The following is a 19,666-nucleotide window of genomic DNA, read 5'->3' on the forward strand; positions in this document are numbered from 1 at the left end:
CATCTATAAAATGAAGTGATATGATCACCTACCTCACCAGGTCATTTTGAGAACCAAGTGAGATTAATATATGTGAAAATGATTTGAAAAATTGTGAAGGCATATACAAATATGAAATAATATAGAGCAGCATCAGAGCCCATAGGCTACACTCCCCACATTTAAATTTGTGAGGAAACAATTAGGAACAGTGGTTATTAATCAGAAACTATATTGTGAAAAACAACTACTCTTCCCTTGTTTATCAAGTTTGAAGGCAGCGTAGTCGTTAGGCACACTGACGAAGGCAGAGGGTAATGAGTTCAAATCCCAACTCTGCCACCAGCTGTGTGAACTTGGGCCAGTTTTTTTTTTCTTTGCTCTGGGTCATATTTTGCACACACACACATACACACACACACACACATACACAGGATGATAGGTTCTTTGTGAGGATCCAGTGAGATAAGCTTTAAAGTGTTTGATACAGTGCCTGGCAGGTAGTAAACATTCAATAAATATTAACTTTAAAAAGTATCAAATGTTTCTTAAGCACTGGCAATGTGCCAGGCCTACCTTGGGAAACAAAATGAAAAGACACCATCCTGTTTCAAAGAGCTAACAGTTTGGTGGGGAAACATACATACAAATAAAACCCAACATGCTCACTACTCAAATGCAAAAGTGATCTAGAAGGAGATTTATAAATGTGCCTAGAAGAAACAGATAGATAGAAACCTTCCTGGAGAAGGAAACAACTCAAAACCTTTGAAGGGTGAGTAGAAGTTTGTGTTAAAAAGGCTTTATCATTTGCCTAAGGGGTTGAAAAGCCAAGGCTCATGTTTATGCTTGTTGGCTTTCTGGTGATTCAAGCTTAACATTCTGGTGACTTCGAGAGCCTGGTGTTGGAAACTGATTTTACTTGCTATTTTCTATATGTGAAACATCTGTTGTTTTGTTTTTGTTTCATAGACTCTGTAAGAGCTGTACGGACAACTTCTTGCATAGGGCCTAGATTGGTTCCCACCACTTAAAAGTGTTAGTTAGCATCCTTGGTGCATGCTGCTGATCCCTTTAAGGAGAGAAGGCAGGGAAGACTGGTAACCACTTGTCCCTCTCTGGAAAAGAGGTGGAGGTGACTGGGATAAACGGGTAGGGAATAGAAAGTGGAATGCATAAGAATTTGTTCTGGAGACAGTGAAGAGTTTACACATAGCTGTCCTTTGTCCACATGCAAATGTGAAAATACAGAAAGCTTTGTATATGCCAGATACCTTGCTACGAAATTGAAGTGTCTTTTTCAGTTCACCAAGTATGTTAGCAGTGAATTTGGGAGTTAAGAGATGTTACTCTCATTGGAAGAAATTTCAGACTTTCCTTTGGGTGTTCTGTTTCCTTGATGTTGGCTAAATCCCTCAACTTAACAATATATAAGATGTTAAAAGCTGTTACATCAGTAACATCATGTAACTGCCATGTTAGAGAAATTTAATTGGCATCTAACTGAGATCATCTGTTATCTTATAAAAGTCATAGAATCATAAGAATTTAGAACTGGAAGAACCTTAAAGAGCTTGGAGTTCAGCATCTTCATTTCACAAATTTCGAGGAAACAGTGGCCCAGAGAGGCTGAGCCGCACTGTTTCAGACAGTCAGTCCTGTTATGGGGCCTTCCTCAGCATGTTGCATGGTGATGATGGGAAGAGACCCACAGAGCCTTTCGATCGCAATAGGCATAAATGAATTGTCCTCCCCGCCACGTTAGCTGGGGCAGAGAGAGACCAAAGCAAAGGAAAACGTTGGGAAGTCCCAAGAGGGAGAGAAGCCAGTAATGTTGAAGCTACTGTATTGGCCCACGTGACTGGTGCTGAGTGAAAACGAATCGTTTCCAACCCATTCGAATTTAGGGCACCTGGATGGAGAACTTTAAAAAAAGAAAACGTTGTCAACAGTCCCCGAGACTGCCTAGTATCTTGCCCCGGCGGCGAGAGGCAGTACCGCGGGTGCCGCAGGAAGTCTGCAGACCTGGTGTTCCACCTCGCTAGGCAGACTGAGAGAGGGACTGCTGGATTCTGTAGCAGGATTTAATGCTTTTAGGAGCGACCCCCGCCCCCTCTGGCGGAATTGCAGCAGTTGGCAGGACGTGGAAAAGCCATCTTTGGCCTACAGAGGGATCGTTTCCTTAAGACTCCTGTTTGGACGCAAGAGTGCTTTGTAGATCAGCCAGGCGGGCAGATGGCCACAAGCCCACCCGTCGTCTCCTTCCTTCTGCCGAAGAGAGATGCCCGGGCCCGGCCCGGAGGGCTCGCCCAGCCTCGTGGTGGGGGGTCTCGACCGAAGGCATCTCTCTACGGGGCTTTCTCGGGGCCTCCTCCACCGCGCCCCCTTCGCCTGGGGCTGCGGAGCCGAGGAGGGCAGTGGGCAGGTGCGGGGCCTTTCGTCGGTCGGGCCGGTCCCGCAGGGAGGGGGACGCGTCCGCGGTGACGGAACAGAAGCCCCGAGAGCCTCGGCCCTTCCCACCAGTGCCTCGGCCCCGCGGCCGCTCGGAACGCGGCGGCGACCGCTCCACGCCGCTCGTGCGGGGCGCAGCGCCGGCGCCCTCGGAACCTCCCGGGCCGCAGCTCGCCGCCGCCGCCCACTCGCCGGCCGGCCGGGGGAGCCCGGGGAAGCCTCGGGGCCTAGGGGAGGCGGCGGCGGCGGCGAGACCCCGCCCCGCCCGGCCGGCCCGCGCCTATCGCGGCCGCCGGCCTGGTCACGCGGAGAGTGGCGCTGCGGGCTCGGGGCCAGCGCCCGGCGGCTGCCGGAGTCGCGGCGGGGCCGGGGCCGGGGCGGGGGCGGAGGGCGGAGGGTAGAAATAGGGGCGGGCGGGCCGCGCCAGTCGGGAGTCGCGCGGAGCCGACCGGAGCCACGCCGAGGGCGCCGAGCGCGGCGGCCGACCCCGCGAGCACCCATGCTGCTGACGCTGGCCTTGGGCTCGCTCTTCTTCCCGGGGCTCTTCGCACTCTGCACCTGGGGGCTGCGGCGCGCGCGGCCCGCATGGAGCGACTCCGACTGCGTGATGATCAGCACCAGGTACGCGCGAGGCCGGGCGCCGTCCGCCCCACCCGGCCGCGCGCCGGCTGCCCCGCGACCCGACCCGCCGGCGCCCGGCCCTGCGCCGCGCCGAGGGCGGAAAAGGGGGGCGACAGGAAGCGAGGGGGCTGCCTCCCTGGTGCCTTGCCCCTCCGGGGCGCCGGCCGCAGCTCTCCGCAGAGCCCGGCGTCCTCCCGGGGAGGGAGAGGGAGGAGGATGGAGGGCGGCCGCGCGGGGCACGACCGGGCGGGAAGCTGCTGGTCCGTCTGCCCGCTGCCTTGGGGTCGGGAGCGCGGCGGCGGCGTACCCTCTCCCTCCCCGCACTGGCAGCCCAGGGGAGAGGCAGGTTGAAGGCTCTGGGCTTCACGCTGTCCACTGGACTGGATTTTTTTTTTTTTTTTTTCTTTTCTGCCGCACGTTAGGCTGGTTTCTTCAGTGCAGGCTGTGTTGGCCACCGGGTCAGGGATCGTCATCATCCGCTCCTGTAGCGACGTGATCACCGACAGGTAACATCCAATGCCAGGTGAAAGCAGCACCGACGACGGCGCTGAGCTTTGTTGGAGTTTCCACATTTGAGCGGCTCCCAGGCGCTCGTTCTTTTATCAGCACATGCGGCTAGGTAGCTGACTGGTGGGAGAACTCGGGCACCATAATTAGTCCCTCCTCCTCTCCTTACCTCTTTCAGCCCCTCCCACTTAGGAGTGAGTAAACTGAAGAAATACTAGAGAATGACAGGGTCTAAGTCTAATTTAAGGTGGCCCATTGATTCAAGTTCTTTATGAGATACGTAAGTGTGAGAATTACTTGGAAGTGGGAGTCTGGCTTTTGGGTCTTTTAAATGATTTCACTGAAGTCCTGCCCTGGAGCATTCTTTGGCCAACATATGTCCAGTGTGGTTAGCAGAGACCCTCTGTGGAAAGGAACAAATCCACCAATCCTTTCTTTACAAGTGCTGCTCCCCTGTTTCCTCTGGATTTGCTAAAGGCAATGAAAAGGTTTCTAGTGCTTTCAGGAAACTGACCTGTACCCAAATTAGAGCTCAGTCCAGAGGCAGGTCAAGAAATGTACATCTAGTGAAACAAATCATAAAGACCAGGGCGGTCTACTTGGTATAGTGTTTAGACCTGGCCAATTGTGGACCACCCCCCCGCCTTTTTCTAAAAAGCCATTATTTTCACCCGTCTTCCTAGAACCACTCTTACCTTCTTCTCGTTAAAGAGTGATAGTCAAATGTGCAGGGAAAGTCTCACAGCCTTTCCTAGTCCCTTTCGCATGTTGACTCTGCAAAGTGTCCTGCTTTTTACGAGTTGAGACTGGAATGGGATGGGAGCAGGAGTGGGGTATCCATTTCCCTGTGGCCTGCAAATTTAGTGTCTGGATCTTACTTGGGATTAGTCCTGCCATTGTGACTTTTGTGCTTTTCTTCCTATGCCTCTTTTTAGACAAAACCAGCTATCAGCAATGAATTATAGGTGCTGAGACAAGATAGGTCAAGTGACCTTGACTGCACACACCAAAGGCTAACAGCATTTGCTTGGCTGGGTTCAATTTTTTATTTTCATCGAGCATTTTCTGATCATGCAACAAGTTCCCTCACTGCCCCGTTTGTCACATCAAACTTGAAACCAGCCTCCTTTGCAAAGATTAAAGTGACAAATGTGACTTTGCAGCATTTTTTTGAGCTGATATGAGGGCAAGCAGCAGGCAACCACTATACATTTCAGAAGATATTTGTGTTTTCCCCTCAGAAGCTCTGTGTTTTCAGTGGCTGGATCATGGTAGCACACCTAGTTTGGTTTTCAGGTTCCTCCTTTTGTGTATCTTTGTGCCTTAGATTCTCTGGGCACAGAATGGAGACAGACACATTTCTGTGCCCTCCGCCTTCGCGTGTATGTGTAAGGATGTTCTAAAGGCACCTAGGTCATCTTTAAAAAAAAAAAAAAAAGGCCTTTTGGGGCTCATATGCTATACATTCAAATATTTTTCTATCATATGCCTTTTTTTAAAAAGATTTTATTTATTTGAGAGAGAAGCGTGACTGCACTCAAGTTGGGGAGGGGCAGAGGGAGAAGCAGGCTCTCCACTGAGCAGGGGGCCTGACATGGGACTCGATCCCAGGATTCTGAGATCATGACCTGAGCTGAAGGCAGATGCTTAACCGACTGAGCCACCCAGGTGCCCCTATTATATGCCTTTTCATCTTATGCCTTCATACAGAATATATATCTATAGATCCCCCTGAATTATATGCATAATGTGGTGGTGGACCAAAGATTTCAGGAGATTCTTAAAGGAGTCCAGATCCCTAAACGGGCTAAGAGTCATAGCCCTAGGCAATTTTACCAGTTTAAGCACTTATATTTGGATAGTGCTTTTTAATTTAAAAGGACTTTAACACTTCTAGTTTTTTAATCCACACAAGAACTTTGTCAGGAAAGGAAAACAAGAATTATCCTGATACTACAAAGAAAGTTAAGTCCCAGGCTGGTGGTAGTTAAGATTATAATCCAAACCTCTTGGGGCGCCTGGGTGGCTCAGTCGTTAAGCGTCTGCCTTCTGCTCAGGTCATGATCTCAGGGTCCTGGGATCGAGCCCCGCATGGGGCTCCCTGCTCAGTGGGAAGCCTGCTTCTCCCTCTCCCACTCCCCCTGCTTGTGTTCCCTCTCTCGCTGTGTCTCTCTCTGTCAAATAAATAAAATCTTTAAAAAAAAAAAAAAAGATTATAATCCAAACCTCTTGTTAATAAGTCTTCAGAGAATTCTACACAATTTCAGATCTTATTGAATTGGTACGGTGTGCAAAATATTAAAATCCTAGGCCCCACTCAAGGGGAGGGGCCGGTTATATTTCAGCTAAGCTTTTAGTCGTTCTTCATAGCTTTTTTACTTGGAATTGCTTCAAGAAAGCAATTGGAGACCATAGATGGGCAGTAGAATAAATATCACACCTTTTTACCTAAATGGAACCTGGCTAATGAATTCACATACACATCTAGTGTATTTGCCATTACTTACTTGTTTGCCTGTTTCATTGCTTCTTAATGATCCAGTCATGCCGTGATAAGTGTGGACCCGTTCAGAACAGAAATTTGAATGGCACCCTCGCTAGAGTACGTTGCCAGTGTTGCAGTTCAGTGGACTGGCTTCTTAGGAAATCACCTGAGACAAAGTTAAAAATACAGATTTGAGCTCCTGAGGCCTAACATGTAGAGTCTCTGGAGAGTAGAGTCCTTACCAAGCACTGCAGGTGATGCTGGGGTTCAGGTAGTTTGGGAATGCCAAGCCATGAAACTAAACGGTTTCTTCTATCTGACACATGGGTGCTCAGTAAAATGTGCTGATTGAGTGAAGCCAATCCTTCTCAGCAGAGTATATGATTTCTATTTTGATTTTTCCCACATTTTCTGTAGAATGATTATTTCTCAATTGGGAACAAAACTGTAGAAATTAGAGACTTTCCTTCTAATCTGCTCTGGGACTGTGATAAGCAGTCATTTAGACTCAGCAAATATGGATCTAACCCCTTTGGGCAAGTAAATGGGAAAACTGTCTTTTGTCCCAGCTTCTTTTCTGGTATCTGATTGCTGTAAGGTAGTCCTTGAACTCCGGGCTCCTTTCCAGATGTATTTTTCTTAATGAGCGGAATTGGGATTAGCCATAGAATTGTAAAGAGCTTCCCAGAGACTCCCTAAGTGGGGTTGCAAGCAGATACACGAGGAAACTCCCAACTATCGAGCAACTAAGTGGAGTTAAACTGGAAATATTGGATTGGGCATTTGGGATACCTTCAAACAAGTTTCTTGGTGGGGCGAATGAATCATTTATAGAGATATCTATATCAAAGTTAGCTTATATCACAAAATGCCAGAAAAATCCATTAGAAAGGAGTAGCTAAATCAGGGAAATGGTGAAGCTAGTTACTGAAACACATGGTGCTGAGTGAGTCCCCTGCTTTCTGCCCCTGACACTTATTAATTGGCCTCGCAGTTGAGAGAAAACTCTTCACTCATTTATCACTGTCAGCATCTTCCTCGTAAAGAGTTTGGAGTAGGGCGCCTGGGTGGCTCAGTTGGTTAAGCGACTGCCTTCGGCTCAGGTCATGATCCTGGAGTCCCTGGATCGAGTCCCGCATCGGGCTCCCTGCTCAGCAAGGAGCCTGCTTCTCCCTCTGACCCTCTCCCCTCTCATGTGCTCTCTCTCTCTCATTCTCTCTGTCTCAAATAAATAAATAAAATCTTTAAAAAAAAAAAAAAGAGTTTGGAGTAAAAATAGCTGATTAGGTACAGAGCTGAAGGGGATGTGTTTGAGAAGCGGTTGACGTTGAGCCTTTGCAGTTGACATCCATCATCCTCTCAGGGACTGTTCATATGCTTTCTTTTAGGCACTGGCTTGCCCGAGAGTATGTCTGGTTCTTGATTCCGTACATGATCTACGACTCCTACGCCATGTACCTCTGTGAGTGGTACCGAACCAGAGACCGGAACCACAGACACTCCCTCACCACTTTTCGGAACTTCCTAAGTAAAAACCGCCTCATGATCACGCACCACGCGGTCATTCTGTTTGCCCTTGTGCCAGTTGCCCAGGTACGGCCTTCCAGAACAGCCACCAGCAGACTTGGTCCCTCGTTTCCTCCTGTTAAACTGGGTATCTTGACCATTACTTACGAGCCTGGACTGTCCCTCTTTCTTTCCCCTTCCTCCGGTGCCAGTTGCTTGTGAAGTAAAACCTCCCCGGCAGATCCCGCAGGACAGAAGTGCCATCTGCAGTGTTGCTGGTCCTCCTTACCAGCGTTACCCTTTCTGCAGGCCCCCAGCCCTCTGTGATTCCCTAGGCTCCGTCAGAGGCTCTGCCTTCCGTTTATACAATATAAAAACAGTATCCAGTACAATACAAAACAACCTAAAAATTGTTTTTAAAAAAATGAGAGCAGCTCAGTCACCTGGTGATTTGCTCTAGCAATGCCAAAGAGTGCCGAATGTGCTTACCGACGGCACGAAAGCTCGCTCTCCAAGCAGACGGCCTTCTCATTTCTCCTCAGGTCCTCTTCCCCAGAAGCCCCCCTCCCCTGCCCCCAACGAGGAAGAGAGACGGGAATGCAGAAAGGCAGTTAGTAATTCCTGAGTGACAGGTGCTGGACTGCAAAGCTCATCGCTTTCTTTTTTTTTTTTTTTTTTAAGATTTTATTTATTTATTTGAGAGAGAGCATGAGAAGGGGGAGGGTCAGAGGGAGAAGCAGACCCCCTGCTGAGCAGGGAGCCCGATGTGGGACTCGATCCCGGGACTCCAGGATCATGACCTGAGCCGAAGGCAGTGGCTTAACCAACTGAGCCACCCAGGCGCCCAAAGCTCATCGCTTTCTACTAATAATTAGACGTTATTAGAAATGGCAATTAGATATTATTCGCCCTGTAGCAGAGATGAAAAAACTGAGGGCTCTAAGAGTTTACTTCTTGTACTCGGTGGAAGTCAGTGACAGAGCTGCTATTCTGTGCTGTCCTGTTTTTTTGACAAGATAAAAGGAGTGGTGGGGAGTACATTACATTCTTAAAGAAGTTTCTCCTGATTGCTTTGGGACCCTGACATCTAGCACGGGGCCTGGCACATATTTTGTTGAATTAAACTGGCCAAGTGCCCTTGGCATGACTAAGGTAGATACCCAAAAGTAGGCTACACGGTTCCTTCCGGCTGACATTGAAATTCAGAAAAAGCTTGGGGTGTGATGCGATCAGCTGATCTCTGAAGTTGTCTCTGGATCCTAGGGGATTTGACCCTCCAAGTGCTATTGCTATGGAAGCAGCAGAGTATTAACCAGGTCTGTACTCACTCACTTAGCATTTCCCTTTCCCTTCACGGTCTCTCATGGTTACCCTTTCCAATAGCCCTCGTTAGAATTTTCCTCCCGGTGGTTCCTTAACCTCTAGTTCTTATTTCCCATTTCTTCCCTTTTCCTCTGCAGAGGCTCAGGGGAGACCTTGGGGACTTCTTTGTTGGCTGCATCTTCATGGCAGAACTGAGCACTCCGTTTGTGTCCCTGGGCCGAGTTCTGATTCAGGTACAGATGCCATGGCCGTAGTGACGGGAGGAGGCGGGCCCCGTTCTCCCCTGGCGGACTGAGGGGCTTGTGGAAACCCCTTAGTGCTAGGAATGGTGGGACAGGAGATCCTTTAACAGATGCAAAGGTCAGTTGGTCTTCTGAGCCTGGGGGGGGGGGTGGTGGTGAAATTGTACTTTTGATTCAAATTTGATAGTTTTTTAGGTATTTTTTCCTGGCTGCAGATTTTTTTTGTTTTGGTGTTTTTTGTTTTGTTTTGTTGTTGTTAAATCCACTGTTCCTGTGTGCCTGTCGGCTGGGGGGCTTAGGCCAAACTCAGTATCACTGTTGGAAAAACTACGAGCCTGCGTGCACATATAAAGAGAGCAGCACTCAGCCAGCTTTGCCACCGTGTCAGGAGACCCGACGCTTGGCTTTCCTGCTGCGGGCCCCCGGCGGGTGGTTCCCGGAAGGTGCAGCCTCGCTGACGGCCTTCTCCTCCCCTTTCTCCTGCAGCTGAAGCAGCAGCATACCCTCCTGTTCAAAGTGAATGGAATCCTCACGCTGACCACCTTCCTTTCCTGTCGGATCCTTCTTTTCCCTTTCATGTACTGGTCGTACGGCCAGCAGCAGGGACTAAACCTACTCCAAGTGCCGTCCAGTATCCCTTTCTACTGCAATGTGGCCAATGCCTTCCTCATCGCTCCCCAGATCTACTGGTTCTCTCTGCTGTGCAAGAAGGCAACCCGGCTCTTTGACCCCCCCCCAGACAAAAAGGACAGCTAGGTGCTCCCGGGAGTCAGGCAGTGAGGGTGCCTCCTCCACTCAGTATTCCCACGGACCAAATTGTGCCCTGGGTGGCGTCAGCCCTTTGGGTATTGATAAGCAGATGGGTTTGAGTTTTTCTAAAGAATCTTCGTCTGACCTCCCTCTTCTCACCTGCCCCTTTTGCAAAAGCACTTTTTTTCTAAGTAACAGCGATTGGATCCTGTCAGACCTCCACTGGCAGCAAGGTGGTTTTAACGCAAGCCCCAGGATCCTTCCTTGAGTCTTACCTCAAGGGTTCTGGGATAAATCCAGTTATGAACATGTTCCTCCCAGCTTGCTTGCTTTGTGTACCTCAAAGAAGCATGGGGTGTGGAGACAGGTGGACTAGGGTGAAGTGTCTGGGCACCCGCCTGGCCCGAATATGGGCGGCTACCCGCCTTTCCGACCACTCAGGGCAGTATCTATACTTACTGGGCCAGCAGCAGCAAGTGATGAACTTGGTTCTTGAAATACGTCCTTGTGATGTTGGCCTGGGCAAATCATCGTGGGTGGGTAGTTTTTTACTGTTTACTAGATAACCCATGGGTCCTATGCCTCATCCTGTCATCCGCGTGCCAACACTGAATTCCCATGACTCCTGACTTCCGTTCAGAAGTCTCCCTGGCAGGGGGGTGAGAGGCAGAGAGGGGACCCTGAAGCACTTGAGTAGTTAGGGAGGCCCACAGGTCAGCGCATTGCAGGCTGACTTGGGAGGACCAGTGTCGAACTTGTGAGCTTGTCGTAAACTCACAAATACTATTCCTTTCTTAGCATGTCCCCTCAAACCCAGCTTTCCCCACGTCCACACGCACAGGATGCTGTTGTTAAAACTGTAGGGGTAAAGCGACATGGTGCCTATTGAGCTCTTTCCTGGGGAACCCCACTCTTTGACATTGTCCTTTTCATAGGACGTGGAAACGGGCTTCTGTATTTCAGACCGTGAGAGGTCTCATCCGGGCTGCCTCCCGGTAAGCCAGGGCTTGTTCCAAAGCCTGTTCCCACGGGAGCGGACTGCCGCTTTGCCGCAGAAGGCTGGAGAACAAGAGTGCACGACAGCCCTGGCCAAAATCCGTCCCGTGGACTGACTCAGCTACCGTTTGCAAATAGGATCCTCTGGTGCCAACACTAATTCTTCCTTACCCACTAGGATGGGTTTTAGAAACTGCTACCATGAAGTTTTTTTTCAAATGGTAGTAAAAATCTAGAAGTTTTAAAGTGCCTTTTAATTCTTTGTTGTCCATGAACTTGTAAAGTACTCAATATGTAACAGTGTCTCAAATTCTATTTGTCTTTAATGGGTGCCATTTAAAAAATGTCAAATGCTGTAATTTTTTTTTTTACCGTTTTTGTTTACTGTCAGTATATCTTTATAAATCACCTCCGTGGTGATTAAAGTGCACTAATATTTCCCAGCTTCTTCTCATTTGTGAAATACATCAATACCAACTTCTTTTCAGACCCATCCTGTGACCTGACTGGCCTCCCCGCTGTGTGCTGTCGTTTCTGGTCTCTGCTTACATCCACCACGCAACTGGCAGAAGCAGGGTGTGGAGGGGTGTGGTCACGCTTTCAGCGTTCAGGAGGGCCTGGCTCAGACCTTACTCTCACATGTTTCTGGGGGTTCCGGAGTACATCGTTGGGTCCTAGAGTTCAAGCCCAGTGGTCAGGCAACTTCTGGTGCAGTCTTCCCTTCCTACGTGAATCCCAATTAGGAGCTGGGAGGGGACCAGAATAACACCTCATTTAGAGTGCGGGTAAGCGCATGAAGGTGATGGGGCATATCCTTTTTCCCTCCTTGCTTCTCAAATTAAACACATCCCCAACAAGTTCTCCTAGTTCTGTGATACACACTGGACATGGGAAGGTCACATTTTTAAGCTTCTGTGTACACCACTGCTCCCACTCACCCCTGAAAACCAGGACAGCCCACCCCAGGCAGAAGATAATTGTACCCATCCTTTAAACCCACCTCTGGTGTTCACCAGACTGTTTCACACAGCCCCTCCTGGATCCACTAAATGGAGTTCAGACTGTATGGCTGAAGTCCTCCATTCAGAACACACCCATTTTCTTGGGGTTATTAGTCTACTCCCCGACATTTAATTTTCTTGGTCCAGTGTTCTCCTTTTACAGTGGGGCAGGCCTCTTGGGTTCACAAATACATGGCCAATTGGTGGCAGAAGAGAGTTTTTCCCCCTGGCTGCCCCTTCCAAGACACCACGAAATGACTCTTGAAGAGGGCTGCAGTGCAGAAGAACAGAATACCTGTAATTTTTCCACTTGGGTGGTTTCACCTTTGGACTTCTTTGCCAAATTCTAAGGTGGATAAATCCAGTTATGAACATGTTCCTCACAGCTTGCTTTGTTCTTTAAGACTCTAGTTGAGCCCAATCGCAGAGCATATCTAAGCCTAGACTATTGACGAGAAAGACTCAAAGAGAGACGATGAAACTCAAATGAGAATTTTATAATTTGTATGTTACAAACACCTAAGAAACTATTTTTCTTTACAGTTATTGCCATATACTTTTTTAGCTTGTGTACAATTTCACATAACCGAAAAGCTCATGTTTCTCACTCAAGCCCCTGTAGACCCCACCAAGTCAGGGCCCTGCCGTTCTCTGAAGTACAAACATCAGAAGTTGCTGATCTTCTGCAGCAGGGTTTGGCGCCGTTCCTCAGGGCTAATGTTCTCAGCGATGGACTTCAGGAAGCGCTGCTCATTTACCTTCTGGAGCAAGGAGCTACCAGAAGGGTTGGCCTTGCTCAGGGTTTCGTAGCAGGTGAGGATTTCCAAGGCCAAAACGTAGAGCGGTTCACACACCTCTTGGTGGAGCATGGCCATGATGTGCAGAACATGACAGAATACCTGGGTGTAAAAAAACAGGGTCTCCTGGGTCAGGTCCTGCTCTTGGGCCCAAGGGCCAACCGACTGTATCAACCTAACGGAGTCCAGGAGACCGGTCAGACTGTTACGGAGAAGTCTGACTACGTGGCTCCAGCCTTCCACAGGAAGCCAGTTACGACAACTCTGGCTGCAGAGAAACTGGAAAGCTCTCAGGAAGAGTACGGAGAGCTGGAGCTCCTGGGCAAAGGGCTTCAGGTTGAGCAGAGGAACAAACTGAATATATTCCAGGCTATAGGGGACGTGCAGGAGTTGTTTCTCCAACAGTCTCCTGGTCAACTGGTAAAGGTACTGCCACTCTTGGGGGCTGCACCAAGGCATGACTTGTACCAGGGCCACCAGAAAGCCCTTGCTGAACAATCTGACCTCCTCAGGGTTGCCCACATCTACCACCAAGAGGGCCAGCATCTGCTCAGAGATGCTGCTGGACATGTAGCAGCACTCCATCCAGGCAAGAAGCCCTGTGCCCGGACCGTACCCAGGGTGGGCTTGGGAGGTCCACTCGTCCTCAGAAAGCTTACAGATCTCAAAAAGCGTGGCTGGCACTTCACACTTGAAGTGGCCCTCAAAGAGGTTCTTCATTCTCAGGCGCACCGTCCAGTCGAGCTGCTCCAGCTTCCGGTGGAGCCAAGACAGGGACTTGATCCAGGTGTCTGGGGAGAAGGTCTCAGCATTCGCCAATATAATCTCACAGATGATCTCCAGGATATGGATCACCAGATCCTTCCCATCCAAAGAGAGGCACCTTTTCTCCTTGGGGAGCTGCCAGTATTTGCTGAAGCAATCCAGCAGCTGGCACAAGCTGAAGATGAGGGGGAACGGAGAGCAGGCCTGGAGCCAGTATTCCTCTAAACACGCATTTGCTTCAAGAGTCTGGATGAAGATCTTCAAACTGAGGTCCACCTCTTTGACGTCTAGCATCAAGAAAGGCAGGACGAACTCCTTTAGCACCTCATCTGGCTCAAGAAGAGCAGCAACCGGGATACCTTGGGGCTTCACAGGATTCATTAGGCAGCCCAGGAGCTCCAAAAATTGCTTTTCTTCCTTGGGTGTAGAGAACTTTGTCCAGACGGTTTCTTTGAGGCATGACACCACAAAAGTAGTGGACGGATCAGGACCCTGCTCTTCCACGAACCTAAGGGCGGGGAAGGCAGTGAGAATCTGAGCCAGGAACTTGTGGATGCCAAGATTGACCACAGCCATGCTGCACATTTTCTTCACGGTGACCTCCGGGTGCAATATGACCAGGCGGGCCACGGAAGCTACAGCTTTAGCTAAGCCCTGTTCAGAGGCACTCTGTGCGAGCTGGTTAAAAGTTGTATTGAGGTCCTCCTGAAACCCGTCCAAGTAAGCCAACAACTTCTCAGAGAGACCCTTCCGCCCCCAGGAGAGCAGGGTGCCCGAGAGGACTTTATTTTTATCTGGCAGCGAGAGGTCTGCATAGCATTCTAGAATCAAGCTGATCACTTGTCTGATCTGAGATTCAGGGATGGCTCTGTCTGTCATGGTAACTTCCACCACTGTTTCCAGCAGCTTTAACACCAAGTCTGGCTCTCGGAAGAGGGCCCGGTTATTCACCAGGCAGGCTAGCCACTCGTCTGAGAAGGCCCACTTCTTCTCAGAAGCAAAAATGTAGCACATTTCCATGTGCCGGTCCATCTTCTGCTCAATAATGGCCATGGCAATCGAGGCGGTGATGTCCTTCTCAAAGCCCTTGTTCTTCAGCACCCTGGTGGTTTTGCTCAGGAAGTCCCCAACACACTCTGCCAGCTCCGAGACCACCTGCCTCTCCTCCTTGGACAAGCTGGTAGAATCCAGGTAGAGCTTCAAGTTCTGGCTGAAGGACGTCAGGCTGTCACACAGCCGGTAGCTGTCGTAGCTTGTCCCCTGGCTGCCGGTGAGCATGGCCTGCAGCCCCTCCCCCCACTCCCGCAGCAGGCTGCACAGGAACTCAAACCCGATGAAGATCGTCTCGCTTGGCAGCTTGGCCAGGGAGGTCAGGCTGATGTCCCGCTCGGCCTCCTTTACCTTCTCTGCCAGTGCCCGTTGGTGATATGGGTTCTGGGTGTCCGAATTCCACACAGAGATCACCGTGGCCAGTTTGTCCAGATACACGGTCGCAGATACTTCCTGGGGGTCGTCCTCCATCAGGGCAAACACCGTCAGCATGTCTGCCAAGTTGGCTAATGCACAGCACTTCATCCCTGGGCACAGGATTCTATTTTGGATTTGCTTCAGCCCAGTGAGCAGCATGGCCAACAGGGGCATAGTGGGACACACATCTGGGTCTGACTTAAACCTCTTTGGAGGGTGGGAGAACTCATCTGAAGAGGACAAATACTTATGGGCCATTGTTCTAAACTGGGAGAGCAGGGGGTCCTGCTGATTGCCTTTGTGCTTCATCATTTCCCACCAGACACTGAGGAAAAAGGCCACATCCTTTGAAGACGTGTCAATAGACATGTGCTCCAAAAAGCGCTCTAGTTCTGCACGGCAGATAGTGGTGGGCAGGGCCATCAGGAGCTGGATAAAGAGTCCAGAAGCTTCCAGCGACTTGAGCAGCTCAAAAAGGACGGTGTGATTGATAGTAGGGATCATGTTGCCTACTGAGAAGAACACATCTTCCTGCCACCGAGTGTCAGCGTCTGAAGGGGTGACGGGGTAGGGCTGAAGAACCTTGGCCCAGATGATGATCAGAGCTTTCTTCTTCCAGGCAAAGGGCTGGGAGCATGCTGTGGCGGAGGAGATCTCCCTTAGGGCCTCCACAATGGGCTGCCCAACGCGTTCCCAGTCAGACTTTTTCAATTCCGTCAGCGCTTTGGGGTGGAACAGCTGTTCGGCGAGCAAAAAGCCCCCATGCAGAATAGTCATTTCCTCACAGATATTCACGGGTCCTGCACAGAGAGAAGCCACACAAGACAGAGTGTGGTGAAAAATCTTTAAAATAATTAGTAGAGGTTAGACGGAGAGACATCAGTTGGTAGGCTGGCGGTCGTCATTGGGGTTAGAGATGATAAGGGTTCTAACGGGGAAGGAGGGTTGGTTCTAAGAGCCGCTGCAGAGCTGGAATCAAAAGGACTTAGCTAAGGAATAAAGAAGGACTCCCAGACTCTCTAGCCTGGATTGGGAAGACAACGGGCATCACTGGAAGAACAGAGAATCAGAACAGCTCTGGAGGGAACACTGTTCAGTTTTGGTTATTTGGAGTTTGAGGTAGAACATTAAGGTAGAGACGTCCTCCTGCAATGGAAACGTGGCTCAGGGAGGTGTCTGCTCAGAGGGGATCAATGGAATGAAAAAGTGAATGAAATCCTGCAGGAAAAGCACGTGTAAAGGAAAGGGCTAGGCCCTCCAGCAAAGGATGGGCTGGCAGAGGATGTGGGGAGGAAGGGCTGAGAGAGCGAGCAGGGCAGTACCAAACAACAGGGGCGATCAAGTACGTACTGTGGACATGACAGTTGAGCTTCTAAGTAATGATACAGCCTAAGAGGGGCAGGGGCCAGGGCTGTGGGCACAGAAGCAATCAGACAAGCCCTGCCTTCCCTCTTTTCTGTTATAGCCTTGTCTTGCAAACAAATTTCAAGTGTTCTGCCTTTCAGGGAAACAGTTTACCCCACAGCTCTTTCTGTCAAACAGAAGAAGCTACCAAAGGCTCTGCTTCTCTAGTAAAAACCAAGAGGTAGATACAAAAAAATACTTTAGTAGATTAGGAATGAAAAGTCCTTTCTCCAGGGAGCCATGAATCAACAGACTTATCAAGGAAGGCATTTGGGGATGTTTAATTAGACATTGCTTTAAATCCTAGCTCAACCATCTAGAACAAGCTAAAGCTTCTCTAAGCTTCCCTTCTGTGTATGTGGGAAAAATACAGACTTTGTGTTAGACTGGGAGGATCAAATGATATATACTAGTCAAGCCCTCAACATTGAGCTGGTTGTTCAGCTCCCAATTCCCTCTCCCAGAGCTGCTGAGCGTCATGTAAGATACAGCTACTGTAAGCCTCGGGCTACAAAGAGCCTGATGAGTGCTCAGTAAGTGTTGATTCCCCGCAGATCTTTCCAGTTGGCAGGACTGGAACCTTGTCACTATCCTTTGCCTTCCCTAGCTCAGTAACAGGAAAGGACATAGGTCTTCCTCAGGTAAGCTGCTTCTGGCCCAGAAACAAAATCAGAGTACAAACGCTACTCACTGTTCAGTATTCCCAACTTCTCCCCCCTTTCCCAGGGCCCGGAGATGCTACCCCTTCCTCATTCCCTCATGCCCCCAAAGAACCCATCTTTCCCAATTTCACAGGCCAGGAGCCAGCAAGAGAATCATGATTCAGGAGACAAAAATGATCCTGCCCCTCGACTTTAAGGGAGCAGCAAAAGGCCAAAGGATCAACACTCCTATGCAACCAACTGGTGAAGGCAGTCCACCTTGGCTCCCAGTGGCCAAGACAGACTCCCAGGAGGGTTAGGGTGCTGAGAGGTCTCACTGGAGATTTGCTCCCCCCCCTTTTTTGGCTCAGGCTGCTCTCCTAGGCTCCCCAAATATGTCCCCTTATGACTCTAAATTTCAATTTATTGCACAGTCGGCTGAGATGTTTGTCCCCCAATACCAATATTCCAGAGACATTATGTTCATTGTGCTACCTGAAGGAGTAAGTTCCAGATTGGTTAAGAGCTGGGCAAATCCCAAGTGTTTTTATCACTACTGGTTAACTGGTGTTTGTAAGTGCCCACTCTGTATGTTTATTAAGTGCTTACTCCGTGCCAGGCACTGTGCAAGATCTCTTTTAATCTTCAAATCAACCTTTTGCGAACCATTCTTGTTTTAGAGACGGGAACACTGAGATTCAGAAACAATTTGCTCAGGATGTCCCAACGACAGTGTGGTGGGGCTGTGACAGAAATCACCACAGCTGCAGGGCTCCAAGCTTCGAGCTCTACTGTTCCATCACTGAAGACCTGGCTGGCGACAGGACTACACCGTTTCTCCACAGCCTGTTCCTGGCACATCTTGGGGTGCCTCACCCCAGCTCTCTCACAACGGCCTCCTGGTCTCATCTCTTTAAGAGCATGTCCAGCAGGATGGGAGGCTGGACAAGGAGCCACCGATTTATACTAGCGCCCCCCTCCCCTCTCCCAGACCCCGCCTGTGAGGGCTCTGAATCAAAGTGCACAGAGGTTCGAAAGTGCCACCTCGGCTGCCGCGGCGCTCCCCACCGCTGCTGCTCGGATGAACTAGCTGTGCGCAAGGCACCGTACCAGACACGCTATACACGTGCTCTCTATCACAACGCCCCAAAACTCTGTGTGGTGGATACGTTATCGTCCCCGTTTTATCGAGGAGGACCTCATGGGCTTAAGACGCTTGCTCAAGAACGCGGCAGCCGTCCAACAAATGAAACCGTCGGGGTATCCGGGATTCCCCGGGGGCGTCTTCCGAGCCCGGCATTTTCCAAAAAGCACGTGCACGAACCCTGTCCACTTTCAGGAAATCTAACTTCACATCCGCTTGGCCCTTCACGTGGAAAGGCGCCCCGAGGGGACAAGATGCAGGCTTAGGAGCGGCGGGGCCGGGGCTGGAGCCAGGCCTCCCGACCCCCGGCCCCGAGGACACGCCCGCCCTCCCAAACCTTCCCCGACCCCGACGTCTCCTTTAGCCCGGGCCCACTCAGCACCGCCCTGGTCGCGGGTTTCGGGACGCATACCACGAGGGCCGAGAACGGGTAGTCGGGACACCCACCTAGGTCCATGGCGGCGACGCTGGCGGCCGCGCGGGCCGCCCCTCCCCCGCGACGCCCCGAGTGCGGCGCAGGCGCCACGGCACAAAGGGTGGTTGGGGGGGCGGGACAATGGCCGCGCCTCAGCCCCGCCCACCACCTCAGCTCGGACTCCGCGCCGCCGGCCGCGGTCCTCCCGCCGCTCCGCGCGCACGCGCAGTCTTCACCAACAGCTCCGCGGCGCCCAAGCAGCCCGGCCCACAGCGCCCCCTCCCAGCCCGAGGCCTCCAACCAGCCAACAGGCAAGTACCCGGACTTCCCCTCCGCCGAGCGTGCTCCGCCCCGCCCCTTCCCTGCGCTCGCGCCGCTCAGCCACGCCTCTGTCCAGCCCCTGCCCAGCCCAGCTTTCTGAGTCCCAGTGGATCCTACCCACTAGCTCCGTCCCAGGTTCCGCGTTCGCTCCCATCCAGCCACCCCCGGGATCCCCCGCTTACAGTCACCCGCACTGAACGCCTTCCCCAGGCTGCCCACTCACCAGCACAGATGTGCCATTCTGAGAGGCTTCTTCCCCTGAAGAGGGTCGGCCCCACAGACGCGCAATCCACCCCCGCCACGGCCCCCAGCGCACTTCCTTCTCCCTGCAGCACGGTATCCTTAATTCTCTGGCATCATAGGCGCCTCTGAAGTGTTACTGGTTGCCCTCCCCAGAAAATGCACTTTGCTAGCCAGAGCATCGGTGGGGGAGATCCAATCCAATGGGCCCCAATTCTGAGAACACACACACACACGAATATCCTATGTTCTTCTCACACATTACCCTGTCTCCTTTGCTCCCTTTCCCTTCTTCCCTGACCTAATCACTAGCCTCCAGTGTTTCTAACTCTCCATCCTCCAGCTTGCAGCGCCAGCTATCACCTAGAGAGGACACAGGGGCCAGGCCTCAGCTCCCCCAATGTGCCAAGTGGAGTTTGAGATGGCCTGCGCTGCTGTCAAGCAGCTGAAGGGGCCTGTGAGTGATCAGGAGAAACTGTTGGTGTACAGCTTCTACAAACAGGCCACCCAGGGCGATTGCAACATCCCCGCCCCACCTGCTACAGATGTGAAAGCCAAGGCCAAGTGGGAGGCATGGAACGAGAACAAAGGGATGTCCAAGATGGATGCCA

At 51.0% G+C, this 19,666-nt stretch overlaps 2 protein-coding genes across 5 annotated transcripts; one reads left to right on the plus strand and one right to left on the minus strand.

Annotated features, from left to right (window-relative positions):
- The first annotated feature begins 2,826 nt into the window (after nt 1-2,826).
- On the plus strand, nt 2,827-11,303 carry TLCD3A (TLC domain containing 3A). 4 transcript variants are annotated; one of them, XM_036070928.2, is made up of 5 exons: nt 2,827-3,051; nt 3,474-3,557; nt 7,432-7,636; nt 9,010-9,105; nt 9,601-11,303. In XM_036070928.2, the coding sequence occupies exons 1-5, from the start codon at nt 2,930-2,932 to the stop codon at nt 9,868-9,870; spliced, it is 777 nt and encodes a 258-aa protein (XP_035926821.1). In that variant the 5' UTR covers nt 2,827-2,929; the 3' UTR covers nt 9,871-11,303. The 4 variants fall into 4 exon arrangements, with proteins under 4 accessions (XP_035926821.1, XP_035926824.2, XP_035926822.1 ...); XM_036070931.2 differs by lacking the exon at nt 9,601-11,303 and adding an exon at nt 9,414-9,588; XM_036070929.2 differs by lacking the exon at nt 3,474-3,557.
- Nucleotides 11,304-12,337: 1,034 nt separating this feature from the next.
- On the minus strand, nt 12,338-18,626 carry GEMIN4 (gem nuclear organelle associated protein 4). The gene is made up of 2 exons (XM_036070923.2): nt 18,527-18,626; nt 12,338-15,690 (listed from the first exon to the last, which is right to left on the minus strand). Exons 1-2 carry the CDS (start codon nt 18,534-18,536, stop codon nt 12,527-12,529), a joined length of 3,174 nt encoding a protein of 1,057 aa, XP_035926816.1. The 5' UTR covers nt 18,537-18,626; the 3' UTR covers nt 12,338-12,526.
- Nucleotides 18,627-19,666: the final 1,040 nt, after the last annotated feature.

The sequence above is a fragment of the Halichoerus grypus genome, chromosome 2, assembly GCF_964656455.1.
Source record: "Halichoerus grypus chromosome 2, mHalGry1.hap1.1, whole genome shotgun sequence".
In the NCBI taxonomy this organism is placed as follows: Eukaryota; Metazoa; Chordata; class Mammalia; order Carnivora; family Phocidae; genus Halichoerus; species Halichoerus grypus.